Below are 25,209 nucleotides of genomic sequence, written 5' to 3'. Positions count from 1 at the left end.
GCAGCATGTGGGATCTTCCCAGACCAGGGCTCGAACCCATGTCCCCTGCATTGGCAGGCAGATTCTCAACCACTGCGCCACCAGGGAAGCCCCGGCAGGTGGATTCTTAACCACTGCACCACCAGGGAAGCCCCTCACCAGCACTTTTTATTTGTTATCTTTTTGATGACAGCCTTTCTGACAGGTGTGAGGTGATAGCTCATTGTGGTTTTGACTTGCATTTCCCTGATGACTAGTGATGTTGAGCACATTTTCATGTACCCACTGGACAAGAATTTCACTTGTCTGTGTGAAGGCCCTTCTGGCCTTCGTTTTTTTTTTAAAGCCATTCATTTACAGAAACCTGCTGAGTGCTTGCCCTGTGCTGGGCACAAGCTCTGGAGTCCCATCGACTTTGCAGCTTACACTCCAGCTTAAATTGTTTGACAATTATATTTCTTGTTATAAATGAGTAATTACGGCCTTCTAGCTCATTTTAAAAGTCGTTTTTGGGAATTCCCTGGTGGCCCAGTGGTTAGGACTCGGTGTTTTCACTGCTGGGGCCCGGGTTCAATCCCTGGTCGGGGAACTAAGATCCCGCAAGCCGCGGGGTGCAGCCAAAAATAAATAAATAATAAAAAATAAAATAAAATAAAGTCATTGTTACTTTGGCGAGTCTCTGTAAGAAACTGGCCCGCTCTGGCCTGTGGGCCTGGAACCCCCACTTGGGGCTGTGGAAGTGGTATCATGTGCTAGCTCCCCTAAAAGCACTGTTGTTGTAACCATGGTGGGAGCCAGAGCAGGTTTTTAAGTGGTGGGGTGGCATGATTAGCACCAGCCTGTCTCCAAGAACTGAAACTTCAAAGTAAAACGTTAAAAAAAAAAGTCAATCAAACCCTAGCAGAACTTGATTTTGACTTAATTTCTAAATGGCCTGGAGGTGCCCCTGGTTTGAGGTTTGTCTCTGGCCTCTGTGGGTCCAAAGCCCTAAAAGCCGCCTCTGTGGGGGAAGCAGTGTTGTGCATGTTCATGCGACTTGCTTCACTCCTGGCTCTTGGCCTACTTTCAAGTCGGGTCCTGCCTAGACTTCGGGAGAATTCTTCTGGGAGAATTTGAGGCACTAAAGTGCAAAGATCCACGTCAGTCATCCTCTGCTCTGAGCGCCAGGGCCAGCGCCCACACTTCAGCCTGGTGATCCAGTCAAGGAGCCAGACCCTCTCCCGAGGCCTCAGGCCAGAGCTCTGGCTTCTCACTTGCCTTCTTCGGCTCTGCTGGCAGCCCCAGGCAGGAGGCCTGCTCTGGAACTCCAGCCACGAAAGCACCTGGTGACTCCAGGGCTGGAAACCCCACTATTTATAAAAGTCTATAGGGGGGACTTCCCTGGTGGCGCAGTGGCTAAGAATCTGCCTGCCGATGCAGGGGACACAGGTTAGAGCCCTGGTCCGGGAAGATCCCACATGCCACGGAGCAACTAAGCCCGTGCGCCACAACTACTGAGCCTGAGCTCTAGAGCCCGCAAGCCACAACTACTGAGCCCACGTGCCACAACTACTGAAGCCCGCACACCTAGAGCCCGTACTCCGCAACAAGAGAAGCCACGACAATGAGAAGCCCGCGTACCACAACGAAGAGTAGCCCCCGCTCACCGCAACTAAAGAAAGCTCGTGCGCAGCAACGAAGACCCAACACAGCCAAAAATAAATAAATAAATAAATAAATAAATAAATAAATAAATAAAAGTCTATAAAAGGTGTTAATTACTAGGGTCCTTCTGAGTCCCCATCTCAGCTGGGCCTTTGACAGCCCTTCCCTGATGATCCACCTCTACCGTCCTCTCTCTCTGTTTCCGCCAAGAAGATAAAGGCTGTCAGATGTCAGGTCCCTGCCACCCCCCTCCACATTAATATGTTGAAGCCCTAAACCCCCAGAACCTCAGAATGTGACATTTGGAGACAGGGTCTTTACAGAGGTAATTAACTTAAAGTGAGGTCATTAGGGATGGACACAGGGAAGACGATGTGAAGATACTGTTTGGCCTGTGAGCCTAAAACATCCAATCTCTGGCCCTTGAGGGTGTGCCAAGCCCTGAGCTAGACAGCGTTGCAGAGGCGCCGGGAGGCAGGACAGATGGGTTGACAGGCTTTCAAGAAGCACGAGACGTGGCAGCCAGGACCAAACACCCGAGGACTCAACAAGGAGGGTCCCCCCACAACCAGCTCTTTGAAAAGGACCTCACAGGAGGCAAAGCTCGATTAAAAAACAACTTCACATTTTATTTTAAGGAATATGGTCATTTGTGGAGTTGAAGGCATGAAGTACAAGAGCTGCTCTGACACACACTCTGAGCAGAAGCCCCTCCCGTGTGCACTTGTAACGACTCGCTCATCGTTTTGTACACATTTCACCCATCAGAGCTGAAGATGCTTAACGACATTGGTAACTTTAAAAATTCTGCAGAAAAGGCCTATGTAGGCAAAGTATAAGATTTTTACTAAATTGGTGTGGTGTACACTTAAAATCACATATTCACAAAAAGAAGTTAAAGAAAGAGAAATTAAAATGCACTTATGTACTTCCATTCTTGCCACCTGAGGTAAATTCAGGTCTCCTTTCCTATATAACGCAAAAAAGACGTCCACGAGGCAACCTGCCACTGTTAACTACAAATCACTACGTTAGAAAGTTCCTCCGAAGGAGAACGCGCTTATTGTTAAGTTAGGAGCACACTTAACATGTAACCAACCTTGAGTTAGAAAAGCCACTCTTTGGAAGGCACAATTTGTTTCCAGGTCGACCGTGGAATTCCAGATCTGTCTTCCGGACCCCATGCGGCAAGAAGGACAACCCCAGCCGGGCACCCCTGTGTCTCCCTGACACGTGTGTCCAGAGGGCAGAGTTTTCCTCTGCTCACCGTCACCACACGCAGGTCCTGGAGGCTCCTCTGGTCCTCCTTTGTTCTCTGAGAGTGTGAGCAGCTCTGCTGTGTGAAGCAGCAGCCACTGGCCCTCAGTGGGTGCGGGAGCAGGTGGGGACCCGGCAGAGATGCTGCCCAGCACGAGGATGAGACAGGCCCTTGGCCCAGGCCTTAGAATGAGGGATGTGAACAAGAACAGAACCAAATATACGGGGAGACATGTGCGAGGGAAACGTTTCTAGAAGAGTGAGGGCAACTCTCCCTCCACAGCTTGGGGTAAAAAAGGGGGTGGTGGTGATCGGCTTCATCAATCCAACAAAAGACACAAAATAAGGTGCTACTTTGCTTCAAATTGGTTAAATCACTAACCCCATTATGTGAGAGGAGGGCTGCAGACAGTGTTTGGCAGTGGCCTTTGTCTGTGTTTATTCGAACGGAGAAGCTCAGGTCTAGGTGTGCTGACTAATCTCCACGTGTCTATGCCCGAGGGTGAGGAGCAAGAACAGTTATCCTGACACCCGTTGAGGAAGGCGGCGTCATGGAGGAAAACCCGGGAACGATGCCGGGTGGACAGGCACCCCCAGGCTGCCCTGCATCCTGGTGTCACACTTCGGAGCAGCCTTTTTGCTGGAGGCCCTGTGAACTCATTCAGTGTGGGCCTGGTGGACATGTAAAATTTTTCCTTTTTCCAGTTACCAGGAGAACAACCATGATGGGCTCATGATAAGCAGATGTGGGTCTGATTATCTTCCACAGCATCCGCACACCCTGTGACATTCCCAGTGATGTGGGTCAGACTCGCAGGGCGGCTGGAACATGACAGAAAGTTGTGTCTGCCCACGTAGGCCGTCATGTTTTTAGGAAAGTCAGGCATTATGGGATGGAACTTTTATATTTGAATTGCTACATAAACGCTGCTGCATTGCTGCTGCCCCTTAAAGACGTTCCTTTGCTTTAAGGGACTTTGTTTATATTCTACTGAACCAAAGTGGTGAAGGTCACCATGCCGGGGCCAGGTTTCAAGGTGAAAGGCACTGTGATTTTAAGGTTTCCAACCTAATCTGTCTTATTAAAATCAGTCCCTTTCACCATCTTCAAAATATTTTAATTTATTTGCTTTTAAAAAGACCAGGACCTCGTGGCTTCAATTATTTTGTTGGAGGTACCAATGTAAAGAAATTCTTTTAAGTACAGAAATCAATTTTAATTAGTACTTTTAAATGATTCTCTTTTTTTGTAAAATGAAGAGAGAACAAGCTAGGCCAGGTAGAATGATAACGTCTGGGCTTTTTTTAAAAGCCATATCCTTCTGTGCACAGTCAGCGTCATTAGTGGAGTTCCAGTCCTAAAACTGGGGCCAGAGAATCAAGTGATGGGTCAAGGCATGTTGCCAGCAGCACAGAAGAGTGGGTGGGAATCCTAGATGGGCCAGGGGACCCCAGGCACCGAGTAAACATGTTTGGATGGGGGCCTGGTCCAGGTGACCTGAGGGCAGACAGCTTGGTGGAGCACGTTTGTGTGATGCTCCTCTCTCACGCTCTGCAGGCCTCAGCCAGCTAGCCAGGGAGCCTCCAGCCAGGGCAGAACATGTTCCTAACCCCGTGCAGGGGCAGCGGGGCTCACCCAGCTCCCTATGTGCTTCCAGGCGTCACAGTGAGCAGGGCTGGTCTGAACCCCCTCCTACTAAAATCAAACGCCTGCCAAGGGGCTCAGAGCATCACAATGTGCTCGTGGGGGTCGTGGGGAGAAGGATGCCTAAAAACGCGGGTCACATGGCCCTCAGTGCTCTGCCTCGCGGAGGCCTGGGGACGAGAAGCACAGCAGACGGAAGCAGAGGCCGGCATGACCACCACTCTGCCCGCACACCTCCAGTCAGGGCCCTCAGAGAAGTGGGGCACATGCTTTCTCTACAACAAAACCTCTTTTGAGACCCACTCTGTTACAACATTTGCAAACACATGTGAAATCACATTCTAAAGTAATAACTGAAATTTCTTGGGAGTTTAAAAGAAGACCTTTCAAATCTTTTCATCACGATGGAGTGGAAATCCGCCTCCGTCTTCAAAGCTGCCAAACTTTCCTCTCTGTGCTCTTGATGTTGATGTCTAACTTGTCCACTTTGGTTGTGAGGCGGTCAAGAATGTCGTCCTGCTCCTCAATCTCCGTCTGCATCCCCAGGGCGATGTCCTTCAGCCGGCCCAGGCCCACGGACAGCTCATCTGCGGGACAGGAGAGCACACACGGGCCTGAGCCAAGTCACAGCATCGGGACCTGCATCCCCAGATGCTCCCCCCATGGGCTTGGCAGCACTGTGGTCACTGACCCCTCCTCCCTAGAAGACAGGCCAGATGCCAGGGCGTTGGTTACATGTTCCAAAACATGTGCAAGTGAAGAGCAGTAGCGCTTAACAGGAAAGCCACTCCTCCCTGCTGCCCACCGGGACATCCACTGTTAGTACACGGTGTTTATTTTAGAAATTCATATAGAGCCACACACCTTTCAGCTGCCTTTGAACCTTACATCCCCAGCTCTCTAAAGCTGGGTAAAGCACAGGTCCAGAGTGGCAAAGAGGAAGATCCCCATTTGGAAACACATCTGAGATACACCTCAGGCTTTTCCAGTGTTTGTAATAAGTATTTCCCTTCTTTTACAAAAAGTTGTAAAAATCAATCTCAATTCATTTTTAAGAGGAATAAGGTCTATAAGGACATGGTCGGCCTCGAGTATGTGAAGCGCTTCCTTAGCACAGTGACAAAGAAAGAACTGACCATGAGTGGGGAGGAGACCAGCCGAGGGGCCTGGGGTCCCCTGATGGGGCTGTGCAGACCACAGAGGGGAGTCGTGACATGACTGACTCTGTCCAGATGAATATAAAGCCCCTTCCCTGGGTGTGTGTGTGTGCACGTGTGTGCCCTGAATGTGTATGTGCATGTGCACAGGGTGTGGGGATGGGGTCACACCCAGAGCTGCTTTCTGCCCTTTTACTAGGAAAGAGCTGGGGGAAAACAGAAGAGGTGGTGCTTTGTAAGCCTTTTCACTATGTTAAAGATAAAACATTAAGTGAAAAAGGTCAAAATACACAAATAGTTGGCAATGGCACCACAAATCTAAGCAGAATCAGATTTTTTAGAAATGGTCTTCCTGGGACTTCCCTAGTGGCGCAGTGGTTAAGAATCCACCTGCCAACGCAGGGGACACGGGTTCGATTCCTGGTCCAGGAAGATCCCACATGCCACAGAGCAACTAAGCCCATGTGCCACAACTACTGAGCCCGCGTGCCACAACTACTGAAGCCTGCATGCCTAGAGCCCGTGCTCCGCAACAAGAGAAGCCACCACAATGAGAAGCCTGTGCACCACAACAAAGAGTAGCCCCCGCTTGCTGCAACTAGAGAAAGCCGGCGTGCAGCAACAAAGACCCAACGCAACAGAAACAACAAAAAAAAAGAGAAAAAAAAAGAAAAGAAAGCCTGTGCCCGTGTCCCATGGACACTGACAGCTGTAAGGCCGTCCAGGTCTCAGGGAGCTGCTGGCAGCGGGGACGGCTTGGGACCCGCAAGGAGCTGCACTGGGGTGAGAAGCTGGATCAGGGAGGGCCGCCTGGCAAGGGACCGCCAGCAGGGACAGGCGTCCAGGAGGGAGAGGGACCTGCCCGGGGCGATGGTGTGGCCCCATCAGCAGGGCCCGTGGACGGCCGTGCTGGGGTCCCCTGCGCTGCTCTGTGTCCCGCTCACCCTGCCCGCCCCACTGCACACTCTCAGCCTCTGGGATGGGCTGTCCTAGGTCTTCTTCCTGCTACACTCCCTGCATTCCTGAATCTCGCCCCCTGCATAGGTCTTCCCCCCAGCAGGCACCAGTGCCAGCCTTTCTTGGTGGGGACACCTTTGGTGGGGAGGACGGGGTGCCCGCCAGCCCCTGTGTTTCTCTGGAGTCAGGCCTGGCAGATGCACCCTCTGCCTGACGCCTTCGGCTCCAGGGCCGAGTCCAGAGGACAAGGAAGCGGTGACCTCCGGGGTGCCCCTGGGCTCCGAGGGCAGAGAGCAGTTGGGGTTCAGGGTGGAGAAACAGAAGGAATGACACCAAAGCAGTCGTCACTGCTGGACGGTGGAATCTGGGTGTTGGTTTCCTTAGGGCACTTGCCTAACTTCACAGTTTTCTACAATGAGTCTGTGTGCTGAGAAACAAAGCTTAAATGAAGGTTAAACAAAGCAGTGGCCCGGGCTGCTGGAGTGGGCACTGCCCTGGGAGAGCTGGGGGCCCATGTCCCCTGGGAGGAGGGAGCAGGGGAAGCATTCCTTTCTGTCTCACCCTCTTTGCCATCCCCTAAGGGGGAGGAGGGTTGACAAGTGACCTGGGTGGCCATGGGAGAGGTTTCCACACAGGGAGCAAAGGTCAGAGGGGGCTGCTGAGGGGCCAGCTCCTCCACCCGACTGCAAATAACCCCCTCCTCTCTCCATTCTCGCCTTCTGGGCCCTGGGTGTAAAGTAGGGACAAAACTGAACTTCTCCTGTGTTTCTGGAGACTGGTTAGGGAGACACCAGAGAAGCCAGCAGGTATATGGTTACGACAGGGCGCCTTGGAGCCCGAGGCCCAGGAAGCAGGGGGCCTGGCCACGCGGCCAAGGTGCTGCTGGCCCCACGTATGCCTGACCTGCTGGGCTGCCTCCCGCGAGCCTTCCAGTTTTGTTCACCTGACCCTCCCTGAGCCCAGGGCACATGGAGGAAGCGGGGTGGCACAGCCGGGTGGTGAGGGAGGTGGGCAGAGCCCAGGCTGCACGGGGCAGTCCCCAGACCCTGACCCTGTCGCTGTCACCTCCCAGACAAGAGGTGGGGACGGAGACAAGCGGGCAGACCCCAGAGAGGGTGAGGGGCTGGGATGTTGCACACGCGCGTGGGTGTATGTGTGTGTGTGTGTGTGTGTGTGTGTGTGTGTGCAGGGGTGGACACTGGGGGGCCCCGGCGCACTCAAGCCGTGGTGCTGGTGGCGGTGCTCTGGTCTTACCGAGGTTGCTGTCGATCCTCTGGTGACAGGTGCGCAGGTGCGGGTTCCTTGGGTAAGCCTCGGAGCTCAAGGCAGAATCAGCCCCTCCAGGGATGGAGTCTGAGTTGACAAAGAAACACCGGGAGGATGGTTAACTGACATACTTGAAATGCCGCTTCACAAAACTCATCTTTATCTGGAAAACGGGTGGAGGGACTAAGGCGGTCAGTTCTGAGGCCACCGAGAGAGGCAGGCGGGGGACGGGGAAGGGGTGGGAGGGAGACGCTTCCTGAGGGCAGCCCCTCGGAGATCAAAGAAGCCCAGCCTATGGGTCACCTGGTCAGACACGGACCCACGAGCTCAGGAAAGAGATTCATGCACGTAATGGTATGGCAGTTGGAGCAGCCACCATGCAAACCCACACAGGCTCCGGAAAAAGAAACGTTAAATGATGCACATTTGCCCCCAGAAATCTTCTCTGAACCTCAGTTTCCAAAGGCACACAGAAAAGCCCTGTCACCCAGGTTATGTCTTCTGGGGGCCATCTCTTTCTAGACTTGGGGTCTCTCCTTCAGCATGGCCTACGGAAGCCCCTCAGCGCACAGTCTTCTCCCACTTCCTCCGCGGCTTGCACCTTCCCAGATCAACCTCCGGGCCCTCCTCCGCCAGGCCTCCCCTCGGCTGTGCCCACAGGCGGCACAGGAACCATCTGGCTACTTCCAATGTGCCTGGCTCTCTAGGGGTCGACAGAGCCCCCAGGAGGCCTTGATTCCTTTCCAGATGAGGGATGTTTCTGGGCCCATCATTTGATATTAACGGGACGATCTGACACAAAACACCTCCTATCTCACACTCTTTGTCCACACGGCCGCTTCTGCGCCCACTGGGCCTCGGGGGCTACGTTAGCCTCCTTCTTGCGCTGCAACAAAATACCACAAACCATCCTTCGGTTCTGGAGGTCAGACGTCCAAGCTGGGTCTCCCTGGCCTCAGACCCAGGTGTCAGTGGGGTTGGTTCCCCTCGAGGCACTTAGGGAGAATCCGATTCCCGGCCCCTTCCAGCCCCTGGAGGTCAATCCTTAGCAGCGGCCCCTCCTCCACCTGAGAGCCAGCTGCCCGGCACCTTCAAACCTCTCACTCCATCACTCTCTCCTCTGCCTCCTTCCCACTTGCAAAGGACCTTTGTGATTTCACTGGGTCCAACCGGAAAACCCAGGATAATCTCCTCACCTCAAGTCAGCCGATCAGCAACTGTACTTCCCTCTGTGACCACGATTCCCCTTTTGCCACGTGACCTGACATATTCCTAGGGCCTGGGGATTAGGCCGTGGATGTCCGGGGGGTCATATCCTACTCAGCATAGGTGTTTCCCCACCTGAAGATCTCAGAACTATACAGGCCAGGCTCCCACTTCCTTATCCCTCCCTCCACGGGGGAGCAGGGCTGAACCTGCCATAACGCACACCCCCAGCTCCCTGAGAGAGGCACCGGGGCCCCTGACGCCCCTACCCAGTGCAAGGTGTCCCTGCAGAACCCGAGTGTGGGCAGGAGCACTGACCTGAGTCATTGAGCTTCCTGAGGTTTGGGTGGCTGGCCTGGTACTGTGCCTCCTGGTCTTTACTTGTACTTACGGCTTCTTTCAACCTTTGGATAAAAGTTACGAGAAAAAGAAAACTTTTAGAAAGGAAAACCACCTGTGACAGTGCAGTCTTTTCTAACGGTGCCCACGTGAGAAAATCAAATGCCTCTTCTGACCAAGATACAAAGCCAAATGAATATTCTAACTGCAATTATGAAAACACTGAATAAGGGGAGCAACCTACATTCTTTGTGTTACGGTAAGCAAGGTGTAGATTTTCTGTAATATGGTGATATTGCCTTTATAATAAAAGACAGATACAATGACCTGACATATGAGCAACAATCATGTTTTAGCAGAAGCTGAATTCTTTTATGTTTGAACACATGACATTTATATGCCGGCCAAAATTGCAGTATGATTTTATTATACCTCTAGCCAAAAATTTTGAGGAAAATAATCTCTAATTTTAAAATGATAATCAATGGGCAACTTGAATTAGATATGGGGAAGTTGGACATGAAGACTTTTTAAAGCAAAAATTCTGTGAAGCGAGTCACATCTATACTGATTAGAGTGAACATTCTCTCTTTCAAATTACCAGGAGCAGTAATTTACGGAGACCCAATTCACGCAGAGTTTGCAGACTGAACAGCGGTCACATCCACACAATCAAGAGCAGTGGAGAACGCTTCTTGTTTCAAAAGGTCTTAAGACAAATCCCTCCCAGTGAGTAACTTTCAGGGTCCTTTGGTCCCTTTAAGGCATGAGAAGTGTCCGGAAAGGCTCGGCTACCCGCACTAAACCCCCCTCTGCTGCTTTGCTCCGGGCAGCTGGGCACCGCTCACCTGCTGCTAGGCTGGGGGGCGAGGGTGCCATTCTGCACAGGTGGGGTCTCTGTGGGTTTGGATCTGAAGTAATTGACGAGCCCCCCGAACACACTCTTGATGCTGTTGATGTGCTTCTGGCTGGTCTTCAGATCCTGCTCCATCTTGTCCACCATCTTCTCTGTGCGCTCCAAGGCCCCTCGCTGGCGCACGAGCTCCTGGGGAGGATGAGACGTGATGGAATTGCACCTTCTGTAGCTCCCCGTCACCCGCAGAGGCAGGCTCTCTGTAAATCCTCAGCCAGCACTTGGGGATGGCGCAGCCCCCACCCCAACCTGAGTCCCGCCCGAGCTCTGGAGGGGAAGGTGCCGGCACTAAGTGTCTCGTCCTCATTGCGATTAAACTCTGGTTTTGAACAACCAGCAGGCAGAGGTCGATCTGGAGTCGATATGCTGAATCTAGAAACTTGAGATTTACCCCCATCAATGTCGCTCCCCTTCCCAGGGAGCATGACACACATATACACCAGCAGGGACGCAGGAGCTGGTGGGGAACATGCTCGAATGCGGGGCTCCGTCCCGGCAGGAGTGGCAGTGTAGAGTGGTCTTAAGTGGCAAGAGAACCACCAAGGGCAAAGGCTGGTGCCCCTAGCTGCATGTGCAGGCTGCCTGGGGCCCCTCACACCGTGTGTTCCCGAGAAAGGCCTTGTCTGGCTCCTTGCCCTCGGATTAGCCTGACGAGTGACTTTGCTTCCCTGAGTCCTCAGGCCAGCCTGACAGTCTGCACCAGCAATGTGGTTTACAGGGTGGGGGGCCTTGAGCCACACAGCGTGACCTCTGGAGGGGCTGGAGACTCCAGTCAGCCAGGCGGGCAGCTGTGCCTCCTGGATGTCACACGTCACCATGGGGGGAGTGGAGGCTGCGCACACAACTCCACAGAGAGGGGACAACGGGAAGCTGTGCTTGCTCTCCCGGACTCTGACCACCAGCCTGTCTCCCTTGAGGATTTTAATCTGCATCCTTTTGCTGTAACAAACCACAACCGTCAGTATAACAGCTCTACTAATTCTGAGTCCTTCTAGGGAATCGTTAAACCTGAGGGTGCTCTTGGGGACCCCACAACACCTCTAAACAGCACTTCTCACTCTCAGAGGCAGAAGGCTGCAGAGCAGACAGCCCCTGGGCTTCCCCAGCACAACTCCTGGTCAGCAAAGCAAGGTCCCCTAGACACCATGGCGGCCACGGGTGGACATTTTAGGAAGGAGCAGCAGACACGGCCAGATGCCACGGCGCTGGTGTGGGATGTATGACCTGCCTGGATGGTAAAGACCCGGCCTCACAAGGTGCCTCGTCACAGCTAAGGAGCCAGCAAGTTTGATCCTAGAACTTTTCAACAGTCGAATTCAATCACTGATACTTTATAAAATCTACTGGGAATTACTTAACCGAGCAGCTGTCCGTCTCCCTCCGTCAGCTTTTGCTTCAGGATAGGGTTGTAAGAACTCTGGCTGCATCAGAACCAGCCCGGGCTGCCTTGGAGTGGAGGCTCCGGTCAGTACAGCCCCTCACCTGGAGAGGGGAAGGGTCTGCCCAGAGGATGAGGGCACCACCCCAACTCATGGGGACACCCAGAACAGAGGGCTGCGATGGCCTCCGTTCCCAGGCTGGAGAGGTGTCCATCCCCCTGTGGTCCACCTCTCTGAACTGAAGGCCCAGCAGGGTTTGGCGATTGTCAAGTGCTGGAAAGACTCAATGAGGTGAGCGGGCCCCGCACGAGACCGTGTGCAGGACGTGCTGGCCGGGCTGCTGAGAGCATCCTGGCCCGACTCCCTTTCCGCTGATGCTAACCAAGCTGGCCACTCAGGCCCTCGTGCAAGGTTTGTTGCTGGACTCCCTGAACTGAGACCCTGGGCCCCACAAAACGTCACTGGCGCGTACTCAGCAGCCAGAGCGGGCAGGCGGTCTCCCTGGCCAGGGTGGTGAAAGGGCACATGAAGACTGCGTCCACATGGGACACAAACAGGCAAATGCCCAGCATTAGGGGACTGGCCGCAGAAACAGAAGTCATCCACTAGAGGGACCACGACGCAGAAAGAGCATGGGACTTCCCTGGAGGTCCAGTGGTTAGGACTCTGCACCTCCACTGCTGGACTGGGCTCAATCCCTGGTCGGGGAACTAGGATCCCACAGGCCACTTGGTGTGGCCAAAAAAAACAAAAGAGCAGCGCATCACGTGTTGCTATGGAATGCCCTCCACCTTGTCAAGCAACGTGCAGTGTGGAATATACAGAACACTTCTGCTTAAGTTAAAATAAAAAAAAAAACCAAAAACATAAGTATAAGCAGGTTTTTATACACAGAATATCTCCACAAGGACACTGCAGGAACAGAAGGTGAGTGGCTGGGGGTGGGGAGGCAGCGGGTGGGAGGAGCCTTCACAGCCTTCTGTATCAACTCAATTTTGAACCCTGTGACTGGATAATCACTTCACAAAAATTATACCTTAGGGAAAGAAAAGAAGAAACAAATTAAGCCCGAGAAGTGGAAGAGCCGTGTGGCCTACAAGTCTCTATGGTTCTGCACTGTGCTCCCCAGGCCGGCCCACCTCTCCTCTATCCTGTGGGGTCAGGACCTGAGGTGAGAGCCTTCCAGAGAGGTGAACCCTACAAGTTTCTCAGGAGAAGGGCAGCTCTCCTTCACTAGAGGTGACCTGACTAAGTAACTTTCCCACTGCTGCCACGCTGGGCCTAAAAAAGTCAAGTCCTCACCGTCTAAAACATGTGTCCTGTTTCGGCACCTCTCAGCTGGGTATGTGACGGGCACCTGTCTAAGTTAGGAGGTTAGTTTAGCGGTGATTTGGGTCTGCTGGGACAGAGCTCACCACCCCCCCCCCATCCCCCAGGGGAATGAAAGAGCGATGAAAGGGATTCAAAGACAGTAAGACAATTTGGAGATTACGGGGTAGGGTGGAGACGGGGGTGCTGACCATTCCTGCCTCCCAGGGCCTCCAATAATTGAGAACTGATTCAATCCTGGATAAAATTCCATGTGTAATCACACTAATGACAGAGCCTGTCACCTGCTCAGTCATGATCATACCATACCTCTCACAGCAACACCTGGCTTGGCCACACCAAGCCTCACGGCCTGAGGTGCCACTCTGCCTTTGCTCTCATGGTCCCCATTATTGGAAAGAAGGAACTTTGGGGGCAGCGTGGGGTTTGTCACCACAATCCTTATGAAACAACGTCATCCTCTGTGTTTTTGGCACTCCTGACCTGCCCTCTGACTGTACAGGGTCCTAAGCTCCTCCTCCAGGCCCTTTCCTGGAAGGCTTCCTGGGCGACACTTTCCTGCTCAGGAGCTGCGGCGCTGAGCCAGTGCCTTCGTGTGACTCTTCTCTTCCTTGGGAACGTCCCTCCTCCTCCTCCTATCTACACCTTAGCCTTAGTAGCCAGATTCCAGGGTATCCTCTGCCACAGTATTCTACTTTCTGCCACTCTGATTTCCTACTTCACCCGTTCTCAGTTGCCAAAGATGTCTTTTTTTTTTTTTGGCTGTGCTGCTTGGCATGTGGGATCTTAGTTCCCTGACCAGCGATCAAACCCACGTCCCTTGCATTGGAAGTGCGGTCTTAACTACTGGAACACCAGGAAAGTCTCCAAAGATGTCTTTTTAAACAGTTCTTAGTTGGCTTCCTTGGGCCTGGGACCCTTAATCAAGTGACCCCTCCACCTGGGCCCTAAGACCTCAGGCAATCCTCCCAAATCTAAGTCAACATTTTCCGTTTAGACTGGAATGTAGGAATCCAGTAGACACAAGCAAAACTTCCTCAATGAGGCTAAAGACAGGCAGGTGGGCCACTGAGGGATCTGGTGATAAGGAGAAGTGGGGAAGGGAGAAAACCCAAGGAAGTGGTAATGGGAGAATGATGGGACGGACCTCAAAACTGTCCAAGACTGTAAGTGACCAGGTCAGAGGGAACTTTGCCAGAGAAAAGAATTACGAAGAGACCCAGGGAAGAACATGATGCTTTAGCTTCCAGAACTACAAATGCTTAAGATGAATTATTTTTAGCTGATATAGCAATCACAGGTTATTACATTTTTAAAAACTTTCTAAAGAAATGCCCAACACAACTGTTTCATTAGTACGCTGAGGCGAGAATGTGGTGCCTAAGAAAGAACAGCTCTTACCCAAGGTCCTACTCTCTGAAACCATCTATGGACGTTAAGAAGAACTGCAGAAGCTGAGCTGGGACGGCAGACTGTCACAGACCGCCCCTGTCTCTCTAGGACATCTTCGTTGGGATCGGGAAGGAAACGTAAGGCCCTAGACTCGACCAGACTAGGGCTCCGGCGCACTCAGCAGTGTCCAGGCAGACAAGACCTTCACTCCCCTCCTGGCGAGGCGGAGGAGCGCTCAGTGCCAGGAAGAACCCAAGGCCCATCTCCTCGGACGCTTGACACCAGCAGGCACAGTCCTCGCTGGGTCACTCCAGGAGGAAGGGCTGAAGCCACGGGCCAGACTTCTGTCCAGGAAATGTGTAAAAGGAACAGACCCTCCACGTCCCTAACCCGGGGTCTGCTGTCTAGAATCCCTACTTACCTGGACCGGACAGCGTGGAAATGACCCCTGACGAGGCGTAGAAAAACAACAACTCTGTGGACTAAGCTCAGGAGATCGCCAGGGGCAAACTGCCCCTTTCGGGTGTGAAAACGCGCGTCTCTACGTAGCTAACAGATTGTTACCGACCGTCCAGTCACCAAAGTACAAGACCCGTCCTGGCTGACCGGTGGAGCCCCCAGGAGTCCCGGCGATCGCGAACTCACCTCGGAGGAGGCGACCCCGATCCTCTCGGACTCGTACATCAGGGACAAGGACCTGCCGGTGCTGGCGGCCGTGGCCTCGGCCCGGCGCAGCACCTCCTGCCGCAGGGCCTGCTGCCGGTCGGCGGGAGCGCCGGGCCAGTCCGCGAGGTCGCGGTTGTCCGTCCACGGCGCCGGCCGGACGCCCTCGTCCTCCGCGTCATCGTCGAACGGGTTGTAGCTTCGGGTGTAGGCCGACATGGCGCCAGCGCTCGGCCTGGGGCAGGCGGGAGGAGCCGGGCGCGGCCGAGGCGAGGAGCGCTCTCTGACCACGGGGCAGCTGCCGTAGCGCAGAGAACCTACAGAAACTCCCGTAAGCCCGTAGCCGGCGCCGCGCAAACTCCTTCCGCCAGCCGCTCGCGGAGGCCCCGCCTGGGAGCCGACCATCGTGCCCCGCTGCGGGGGGGGAGCCCACCCGGTGCGCGCGGCCGCCGCAGGCCGCACGGCTCCCGGCCCCCCCCCCCCCGGCGGTGGATCTGCCCGAGGCCTCGCCCCGCTGGCGTCGGCAACAGAGAGGTCACGTGGCGGGGAGGGCGGATGAGGCCGCGCCTGCGCCGTGAGCTCCGGCAGTCGCGATCCTGGTGAGGGAAGCCGGCGGGCGGTTCCGCGGGGCGATGATGGCGGCGGCCGCGGCCCGGGGAGGCGGTGGCGGCGGCTCCGGCTCGGGCTCCGGCGCCGGCGCGTCACGGGGTTTCTATTTCAACACGGTCCTGTCGTTGGCCCGCTCCCTGGCCGTGCAGAGATCGGCATCCCTGGAGAAGGTAGCTCGGCGGCTGGGCGCGGGCTGACAGGAGGAGGGGCCCGGGGCGCGGGAGGCGGGGCGGGGGTCTGCGGGAGGCCGAGGGGGTTCCGGCTGCCGGGGGCGCGGGGTGTTTTTGAGGGAAGAGCCGGCGCGGCTAGGTGCCGAGGGCCGGGGCGCTGGCAGGCGGGGGTCTGGGGCCCGTGTGGCGGGCGGGCGGGGCCGTGAGCTCGGGCTGGCTGAGCCGCGGGGCCGCCTGGTGACACTGCCGGGCGGGGGCGGCGAGGGGCGCGGGCAGAGCCGAGGGCCGGGGTCGAGCCTGGGGTCGGCTCCCCACTCGCCCTGCCTTGTGTTTCGTGACTCTGGGGCGATGCCGTCCTCGGGGAAGGGGCGCTTTTCCGCGCTTTGCCCTCAGTGGTGAAGGGCGGGTGAAGCCGAGTATCTGGAAGCGGTTTCTGAGACGCACATCTGCTGCGCATTGTTTTTCTCTGAGACTAGAGGGGGCGTTAGACCGGCTGAGAGAGGGTGTTTGAAGAAAAGAACTCAGGCCCCGGGGATTCCTTATCTTGGGAGAAAGGTGAAAGGCAGCCTCAAGAGTGCCTGGGACGGTGGGAAAAACGCAGCTTTTGGAGTCGGAACGTCCCTGCACCGTCACTGTATGTCGTCTTAAACGTTCCTTCAACCCTCAGAGCTTCTGTGTCCTTATCTGTGAAATGAAGCGGTTCTTGAGCATTAAATGAGTTCAGGTAGAAAGTGCCTGGTCCAGAGTTAGGCTCAGAGTAGGTGGACAGTAAAGGGCAGCTTTCCTCCCCCACCAGGGCGTGATGATGAGTGAGCACCGAAGGGATGGGATTATTCTTCCCCACAGCTTCCTGGCGGATGGAAAGAACGTTGTCTGACAGCAGAAGAGCGCTTGGGAGTGGTTTTGTGGCTCTGGTGAGGGAGGTGAAGCTAAAAGGCTGTTGCACGCACCTTGGCAGAGTGACCTGGTTCTTCCTTGGCTTTGTAGGTTCTCAGACTTGCACAGTGAGCAGGTCTTGGGAGACTGATGCCAGCCTGACTTCTAGTCAAAGGAGGAGTACAATAGAATGGAAAGACGGGCTTCCCTGGTGGCGCAGTGGTTGATAATCTGCCTGCCAATGCAGGGGACACGGGTTCAAGCCCTGGCTGGGAAGATCCCACATGCCGCGGAGCAACTAAGCCCGTGAGCCACAACTACTGAGCCTGCGCGTCTGGAGCCTGTGCTCTGCAACAAGAGAGGCCGTGATAGTGAGAGGCCCGTGCACCGCGATGAAGAGTGGCCCGCACTTGCCACACTTGCTAGAGAAAGCCCTCGCACAGAAACGAAGACCCAACACAGCAAAAATAAATAAATAAATAAATTAAAAAAAAAAAAAAAAAGAATGGAAAGACTATGGATTGTAGCCATAAGATCACCTGAATTTAAATCCTGTGTCATTCACTTACATTCGTGTGAGTCTGGGCAGGTCAGTTCGCCAGTCTGATCCTCTGCTTTCCCCTGCAAAATACAAGGGCCATACTTGATAAAAGTATTGCAAAGATCGACAGAATGACATGAATAAAGGGAGGCAGGTGGGTGCCTAATGAACGATCACTGTTATCACTGCATGAGCCTGAGTGATGGACCATAGTGCTGCTTTATGGAATCAAATCCATGCCAGCTAGTCAGCACATTCTCTTCTTAGGAGGAGGACCAAAAGTTGTATCAGAAGTTTGCTTGCTGGACTTGGAGAAGAGGGTGCAGGGAATTGGATGATCTTGAAGAAGAGGGTCCTGCGGCTCTAGCAGTGGCGGCACCCTTCCTCACTCAGTAACTGAAAGATGCACCTTCAGCTCAGCTCGCCTTCTTCAGTCTTCTTCACTAGTCACAAGAACATTCTGTAACTGCAGCATAGTTTTGTATCTTATGGTAATGCTTGGGTAGTCAAGATTACACAGTGTTTTACAATTAATTAATGCAGCTTTTAGGTTGGGCTCCCTAATACCATTCAGTTTCATTGGCTCATTTACAAACCACAGCAGGAAAGAGTTAACAGAGCCCGGGCTGCTGTTTTTTTAAAAATTAAAACTAGGCTATTATTGCCAGTTTCTTTATTTTTTTTTTTTAATTAATTAATTAATTAATTAATTTATTTATTTTTGGCTGCGTTGGGTCTTCGTTGGTGCGCGCAGGCTTTCTCTGGTTGTGGCGAGTGGGGTCTACTCTTTGTTGCAGTGCGCGGGCTTCTCACTGCGGTGGCTTCTCTTGTTGTGGAGCATGGGCTCTAGTCGCATGGGCTTCAGTAGTTGTGTTGCGCGGGCTCAGTAGTTGTGGTGCACGGGCTCTAGAGCACAGGCTCAGTAGTTGTGGTGCGCGGGCTTAGTTGCTCCACGGCATGTGGGATCTTCCCGGACCAGGGATCGAACCCGTGTCCCCTGCATTGGCAGGTGGATTCTTAACCACTGCGCCACCAGGGAAGTCCCCGGGGCTGCTGTCTTCAAAAGGGCTTGCTCGCAAGGTTGGCCCTTGGCTGGCATCGGGAACTTTGTGCTTGAACTGTTCCTTCCATTCTTTAACTGATCAGGATGGTTCACTGTGTCTGACTCTGTGTAAGCAGCATGGTTTACGGTGAACACCTGCTTTCCTTTTGGGAATCTGGAATTTTGATGGTTGCTAGGCAGGCAGTGCGTAAATGACCAGCCCCCAGTAAAAATCTTGGCACAGACATCACTCTCGTGTTACGGCGTTGCTTGCTGCTGTAAGGGGTGTGTGCTTGGGGTGCACCCTCACAGGAGGGAGAGACAAGAGGAAGCCCTTGCACAGCTTTCTCCAGACTCTACCTGTGTCTGTTTCCCTGGCTCAGATCCTTTCACTGTAATGAAATTTATCTGCGAGGATGACTATGTATGTGTGTGTGGTCCTGAGGACCCAAAACTACTTCTTTCTCAAGAGGAGGTTTCTGTAGGTGGCTGATTGCATCGGAAATATGTAAATTCCTCTTGTCCTCATCTACGATTTTGAGACTTGATTATACTTGGGATCACTGTTACTATTTAGTCCTATACTGTATGTCTGCTTGCTACACTCCCCTACTTTAAAACAGTTGATGAGAAGCCCTTAGCATTCCTAAGGGAAAGATTCTTGAGGTTCTTAAGAGTAAAAGAGTTTCTGAGTACCCACCTGGGATAAGAAAGCTGGAGACTTAAGCGGGGAGATGAGTGTTGAAACCCCCCACCCATTTCTTTGTTTTCATTTCTCTTTCTCCTCCCGTTTTCCAGAGAAGGCAGAGGACTGAGTGGGGCCTGATGCAGATAGGGTTGACCCGAGGAAGGCTGTTTTCTGAGCTAGACCTGACACCTCAGCTCAGACATGGGAGCTCAGGCAGCCTGACATGCTTTCAGTGGCACTGGGACACATTAATGACACAACTTACCCTATCTTTGTCCCTCCGCATGCCACAGTGGGGTTGACTTATTCCATTCACCCACCCTAACCCCAGGCCATGAAGCCAAGCTTATCACTACTGAGTGCATTTTACTTGTCCTTAATTCCTTAATTTTTCTCTTTCATCCAGAAAACATTTATTGAGCACCTATTGTTAATTGGTATACATTAGGCCAGGTAAATAAGAAACTCCTAATTTGGTTGCTCAGGTGACCAGCAACAAGTCAGTTTTGCTGTAAGTCCCCCATGTGCTCTTGTGCCCCAGGTCTGGTGACCAGACTCTTGCCGTGTTCAGGTAGCCAGACCCAAGGGCCCTGGTCATCTATTCTAGGATCCTTATCTGAGCTTTGACCTTTTCCTGTTAGGCTGCCTCTAAGACTGGAGTCCCAGCCCTGAGGCTCACCCCTGGGATTGCAGCCCACCTCTGAGCACACCCTCCGTGAGGCCCACTCAGGCCTCAGTCCTCTCCCTCTGGGGGAAAGAGGAGAGGAAAAAAATTGAGGAGAGTCCTGCCTACATTGAATCCATCTCTGATTTCCATCTGCCTGTCCATCTTTTGCCCTGCTTTCCTGGTTCTTGCCTGTCTTGAGAATGTTGCTGAGCCGCCCCTGCTGAGCCTCATCCTGGCTCTGCCTGGTCATACTCCTCTGTACCCTGGAAGTCAGGGGACCTGTTCCTGCCTCTTCTCGCCTGGCCTGTGCCGTACTAACGGACCCTGAGCCCAGGACGTGGAGAGTTCTAGGCAGAGCTGCAAAGCAGGCAGCATTCCGTGCCCTCCTGCTCCTCTTCTCACCCTCAAGAGGCTTTGATCAGACTCCTTCCCCATTTCTGAAAATACTCTCTCTCTTCTTCAGTTAGGGTGCCAGAATCTTGAGGTGTTTAGCTAACTATTGACCTGATGTTTAAAGGGCACTGCGGCGTTAGGGACGGGCTGGACTCTCCCTGGTGGACAGGTGTGCTTCAGGAGATGCGCTGGGTAACTCTTATAAGTAACTGGAGGAATGTGTGGCCAGGTGCTTAGGACAGTGGGCTTTCTGGAGTTCGTGGTTATCCAGTTTGTCCTTTAGAGTGGTCTGCTGTGGAGTGAAAATCCTGGTGTTGGCATTTTTTCAGCATCACGAAGCTGAAAATTTCCCATCCTGCTCCCATTCCTTTGTGAGGCCATGTTAAAAAACAAAACAAAACAAAACAAAACAAAAACACGGAGAGGAGAGAGAATAAGCTTTGGCAGAGGATGTTCATGTTGCTAGAACCAGTGTTATTAAATCAACTCTAAAATATTTTAGGAAGAAATTGGAAGAAGAAAAATATCTTACCTGTAATCAAGCCCCATTAACTGTATTAGTTTTCTGGGGCTGCCATAACAAAGGGCCACCATGGCTTAAACAACAGAAATGAATTTTCTCACAATTCTGAGGCTGGAAGGCCATGATGAAGGTGTCAGCAGGGCAGGTTTCTGTACAAGCCTATCTCTTTGGCATGTAGATGGCCGTCTTCTCCCCGTGTCTTCACATGGTCTCCCTCTGTGTCTGTGTCCTAATCTCCTCTTCTTAGAAGGACACCAGTCAGATTGGTAGGACTGGCCCTCCCTCATCACCTGATTTTAACTTAATTACCTCTTTCATGACCCTATGTCCAAATACAGTCACATTCTGAGGTACCTAGGCGTTAGGACTTCAATATATGAATTTGATGGAGGACACGATTCAGCCCATGACATTAACCCATCAGCACTGTCATTTCTTAAAGCTCTTTTTTAGTTTTTAACCATATATAGCTATGTTCACTTTATTGCTTTTTGCAAAAGTAGCCCATATTTATTATTTTGATGGTGGCAGGTCATTTTTTGCGTTGGCAGATCATACTTAAGCATTTCTCTGTTTAGACTTTCTAGCTTTTCCATGTAAAACAACATGTTTGTACACCTAGCATGTTGTCTTTTTCTGTATTACATCCTTGTGTTAAATCACTGATGGGTCTTGATGTTTACTGCCCACCTGTTTCCAAAGGATTGTACTTAGTTGTGATAGCATCAGCAAGACACCTTGTGCATGTTTATCTGTAGCTTCACAAGGTTGGATTTTGCTGTATTTTTTCCTGCCAACTCAGTCAGCCTAAAAGGTACCTTATTCTTTTGAGCACAAGATAATGATATTGACCGTGGTTGGCTATTTATATTGTGAATTAAACAAACAGCTCCCAAGGCAGAATTGCTAGGATCATGTGATGTTGCCGTGTTCTTGTTTTCCGTTATGTGGAAACTTGAATGTTCTGTGTTCTCTTCATGCTTGCAGTCCTGCTGCTTGAGCACTGACTCCTGGCTGTGCCCACTCTGGGTCTGCTAGGTGTGCACACAATCCTGACCCTCAACTAACTTACAAATTAGTAGCAGCAGTATTAGGTGCAGGGCTGGCCAGTGTCTGTCCAGAAAGGAGCTGGTGGTGAACTGTGTAGCTTTTCAATAAAAATACCCTGGGAGGATACTTAGCTGTTTTGTACTTTGCTGGGGTGGGAGTGGGAGGTGCAGATAATTTCTGATTTGGGCCCCAAACCTTTTCTCCATGGCTCTTAATAGGTTTGTGAAGAATGTAATAGAAGGTAAAAAAGTGAAAAGTGCTCCGAGAAAGCAAAAGTATTGGGAGGTTACCCTCAGTTGAGATTTTAAATAGGGATGGCTTGGAAGCCATGAGGATGGGCATTTGCAAGTACTAAGCGCATTGGCGAGGGAGGGTCATTTCAGATGGAGAGAACAGAGAGCACAGCACAGAGGAGAATGAGAAACAGCAGGTGATAGTGTTTGGCGGAACAGAATCTGTTTAAAGAGAAGAGTGGAGATGAGGCTGGAGAAGAAAGCAGGTGACCTTGTTTGTGGTCCTAGACTCAGAGTCTGCATCCTTGTTTCTGTGTGAGGGCTTTGTCTAGTTGTGGCAAGCGGGGACCACTCTTCATCGCGGTGTGCGGGCCTCTCACCACCGTGGCTTCACTTGTTGCGGACCACAGGCTCCAGACGCACAGGCTCAGTAACTGTGGCTCACGGGCCCAGCTGCTCTGCGGCATGTGGGATCTTCCCATACCAGGGCTCGAACCCTTGTCCCCTGCATTGGCAGGCAGACTCTCAACCACTGCGCCACCAGGGAAGCCCTTCCTGGTTTCTTATTTATATATTTTTGTATTTGCTTCTCTCATGAAAAAAGCTTGGCCTTTTGTGAACATTGCCAAGCCAACCAGAGCCCTACTTTCCTTTGTGTGAAAACCTGATGCGTAAATACAGGTTTGAGGCAAAACCCCTCAGGTCTCACTTGCATTTATTCGTTGAGTCTGAGAGGCTCTATCTTTGCTGTGGAATCCATTCTCTTTTGAATGTTTCCGTTTAGAGCTGGTCTGGAAGCCGGGATTCAGGACAGCCGAGGGTACACCATTATGAAAGCAAAAGATGGTGACCTCATCCATCCATTCATTCATGCACTAAGTCTTTGAGTGCCTGCTGATTGCCAGGCACTGTGCTGGGCCCTGGACGGGCGCCTTGGAGGGACAAATAAATAGACATGATCTTGCTATCATGGCGTTTACCATGGAGAGAGACAAACAGCCTTAAACAAAGAACTACAAGTAAATATGATTTAAAATGGTAACAAGTGCCATGAAGCAAAAGTAAATGGTATAAATGGTATAATTTTTTTTTTTTGGGGGGGATTGACTTTATTTGGGCTTCTCACAGTGGTTAGAGCCACTCTGTCTTCAGAACAATCACAGCACAGGAAATGCGTCACCGAGGCTGCCCAGAAAAGTCTGACCAGCTGAATCTTATTGCTTAAAATACACATATTCACAATAACTGATAAAGGGTGATGTTCCTCACACGGGAATGTGTATTTGCAAATCTTCCGAATGTAGCACCAAACCCTCGACCAACCCCTTTCTTCTCGTTCACCTGGAACATCAGACTCCCTCAAATCTCCCTGGCTCCCTCACAAGTCCTTCAGCTCCCTACTTGCGTCTTTCGTCATGCAGGGCAGCCTCATGTAGCAGGGGCCAGACTGTGACGCTGGACTCGAGCCCAGCTCCACCCACTGTGTTTTCTCCTCGTGCCTTTCGGGTTGGATGCTGCAGTGAACCCAGCATTAAACACATGGACCAGTTCCCCACTCTGACTGGAGAAGGAATCCTGAGAGGGCCAGAATCCATCCCTTCGACCAGTTAACTCAAGCAGGATTCATTTTGGTAAAACTTGATCTTCTTTGAGACACTTCAGTGAGTTGTTTGGGATAAAAACAAAAACACAAAACAAAAAAAAGGTGGCAGGAAAAGCATCTTGAGGGCTGCTGGCACACTCCTGCCCAACTCTCACCACACACCGGCCACGCACTGGACCTCAGCAGAGGGAGGTAAGCCCTACAGCACTGCGTTGGCCACCAAACCCTCTTGGCAATCTGGCAGGGCTGATTTGTCTGGGCACCAGCCAGTCTGAGCTTGACACTGAAGATCTAGTCCAGTTTCTGTCTGAGGTTCCACCTTGGCCTTCTGTCCCGAGCAGTTGTGGACACCCCTGGGGGCTGACGCGAGGGCCAGGAGCAGCTGAGGGAGGCAGACAGGCTCAGAGCACGTTTCCGTTTACAGGGAGCAGAACACAGGCCTCTGTGTGTCCATGGAGCAATGTGCAAATTGCCGTGATGGGTAGAGTAAAACCTCTACTTGGAGCACCACATCTCTGGCAAACGTGGGGACTGCCGCCGACAGCGCTGCTGAGTACACCCAAGTGCACAGACATTTGCTCAGTAAACAGTAAATGCATAAAATAAATTACCTTGAGAGGGCTGCGCCTGCTCCAAATGTGTGGGTAATGTGAGCTGAGTGGCTGCTGTTCAAAGTGTATTCACAGGAAAACAGGGCTGGGGGCTCACACACAACGGACAGACACACACAGGTTATCCAAAAAGTCACTGTATACGGACTGCACTTTGTTCAACGTGGATTTTGGTTTTGTGGACTCCAAACTCAGACACTCGTTCACCTCACAGCCTTGGATTTGTCTATTTTGGGTATATGTATATATATATATGTATATATATATATATATATATGTGTGTGTGTGTGTGTGTGTGTATATACACACATATATATACATGTGTATTCATATATATACTTTCCTTTCTTACCGTAACATCAATGCCTAGTCTGAATGTCATCGTTCAAGAGTGGGGGAAGAACCAAACTCTTCATATGAACAGGGCTGGACAGGGAATGTTAGCTTCGGCAGTTTGCTTTTTCCATTCACGTTATTCCTGTCAGAGCTCAACTGGTTTTTGAAGCCAAACTACAGTGATAAGAATCCTGGGGTCCTTCAGGATGGCTGCCTTCACCCTCCTACCTGGGCCACTTAGACACTTGACATAGGCTACAAAAATTAGTTACCCCATTCAAGGCGGGGCAGAGCAGGGAAAGGGCAAGAAAACCACAGATAACCAAGGCATTTTTTCCAAATGGTCAGTTTGAAAAAACAAACAGATAAACAAAACAACTTATTGAGAATCAAGAGAAAATACTGTGAGTCAGGCTGCGGGACCGCCCTTTCTCAGGACCCACAGCCTCCTCATTTGTTCGTAGAGAACAGTGAGACGTGAAGGCCGGCAGATGTGTGCTTCGGGTGGGGGAGGGTACTGATCACCTGTGGGCACAGATCAAAGGGCAGAGATACGGAAAGTGCACCTCTATCTGCTGCCACAGTGCAGGGCCTCCTGCTCACCCACAGAAGTTCCAGAAATAGCCCCCACCCAAGCCTGCACACAAAACATCTCCTTCTGGCTCAACTGTAGCCAGGATTTTGAAGGCCAAGTTGGGAAAAAGCCACAAATTTCCTTTTCCAAAACAGAATTCTTGCCTG

At 52.1% G+C, this 25,209-nt stretch overlaps 2 protein-coding genes and 1 long non-coding RNA gene across 10 annotated transcripts in view; 2 read left to right on the top strand and 1 right to left on the bottom strand.

The window, feature by feature from the left end:
- Positions 1 to 2,227: 2,227 nt before the first annotated feature.
- Positions 2,228 to 15,624, bottom strand: SNAP29 (synaptosome associated protein 29). The gene is made up of 5 exons (XM_036822845.1): positions 15,109 to 15,624; positions 10,299 to 10,495; positions 9,430 to 9,515; positions 7,894 to 7,992; positions 2,228 to 5,112 (listed from the first exon to the last, which is right to left on the bottom strand). The coding sequence occupies exons 1-5, from the start codon at positions 15,529 to 15,531 to the stop codon at positions 4,955 to 4,957; spliced, it is 963 nt and encodes a 320-aa protein (XP_036678740.1). The 5' UTR covers positions 15,532 to 15,624; the 3' UTR covers positions 2,228 to 4,954.
- Positions 9,602 to 12,437, top strand: LOC118879811. The gene is made up of 3 exons (XR_005016149.1): positions 9,602 to 9,709; positions 10,055 to 10,179; positions 11,428 to 12,437. It is a non-coding gene; the product is annotated as an uncharacterized LOC118879811 (long non-coding RNA).
- A 29-nt stretch (positions 15,625 to 15,653) lies between the features above and the next one.
- Positions 15,654 to 25,209, top strand: part of PI4KA (phosphatidylinositol 4-kinase alpha) — a 98,084-nt gene continuing 88,528 nt past the window's right edge. For 2 of the 8 annotated variants that reach the window (XR_005016147.1, XR_005016146.1), the window contains exon 1: positions 15,654 to 15,905. Coding sequence is in view for 5 of the 8 variants with exons in the window: in XM_036822837.1 (XP_036678732.1) it covers positions 15,759 to 15,905 (147 nt within the window). In the remaining 3 variants the exon portion in view is untranslated. The remainder of the gene's footprint in view (positions 15,906 to 25,209) is intronic. The other 6 variants (XM_036822838.1, XM_036822836.1, XR_005016148.1 and 3 more) reach the window with 5 other exon arrangements.

This window comes from Balaenoptera musculus, chromosome 14, assembly GCF_009873245.2.
Source record: "Balaenoptera musculus isolate JJ_BM4_2016_0621 chromosome 14, mBalMus1.pri.v3, whole genome shotgun sequence".
NCBI classification, from domain to species: domain Eukaryota; kingdom Metazoa; phylum Chordata; class Mammalia; order Artiodactyla; family Balaenopteridae; genus Balaenoptera; species Balaenoptera musculus.
This window is presented reverse-complemented; position numbering and strand designations above follow the sequence as displayed.

Excerpts from the sequence above, each read along its gene's own strand:
- SNAP29 (XM_036822845.1), bottom strand. The coding sequence starts at position 15,531 with ATGGTCGGCTCCCAGGCGGGGCCTCCGCGAGCGGCTGGCGGAAGGAGT. Across the intron at positions 9,516-10,298 it reads GCCCCCCAGCCTAGCAGCAG|GTTGAAAGAAGCCGTAAGTA; the intron begins GTGAGCGGTGCC and ends TTTTATCCAAAG. Across the intron at positions 5,113-7,893 it reads GAGGATCGACAGCAACCTCG|ATGAGCTGTCCGTGGGCCTG; the intron begins GTAAGACCAGAG and ends CCTGTCCCGCAG.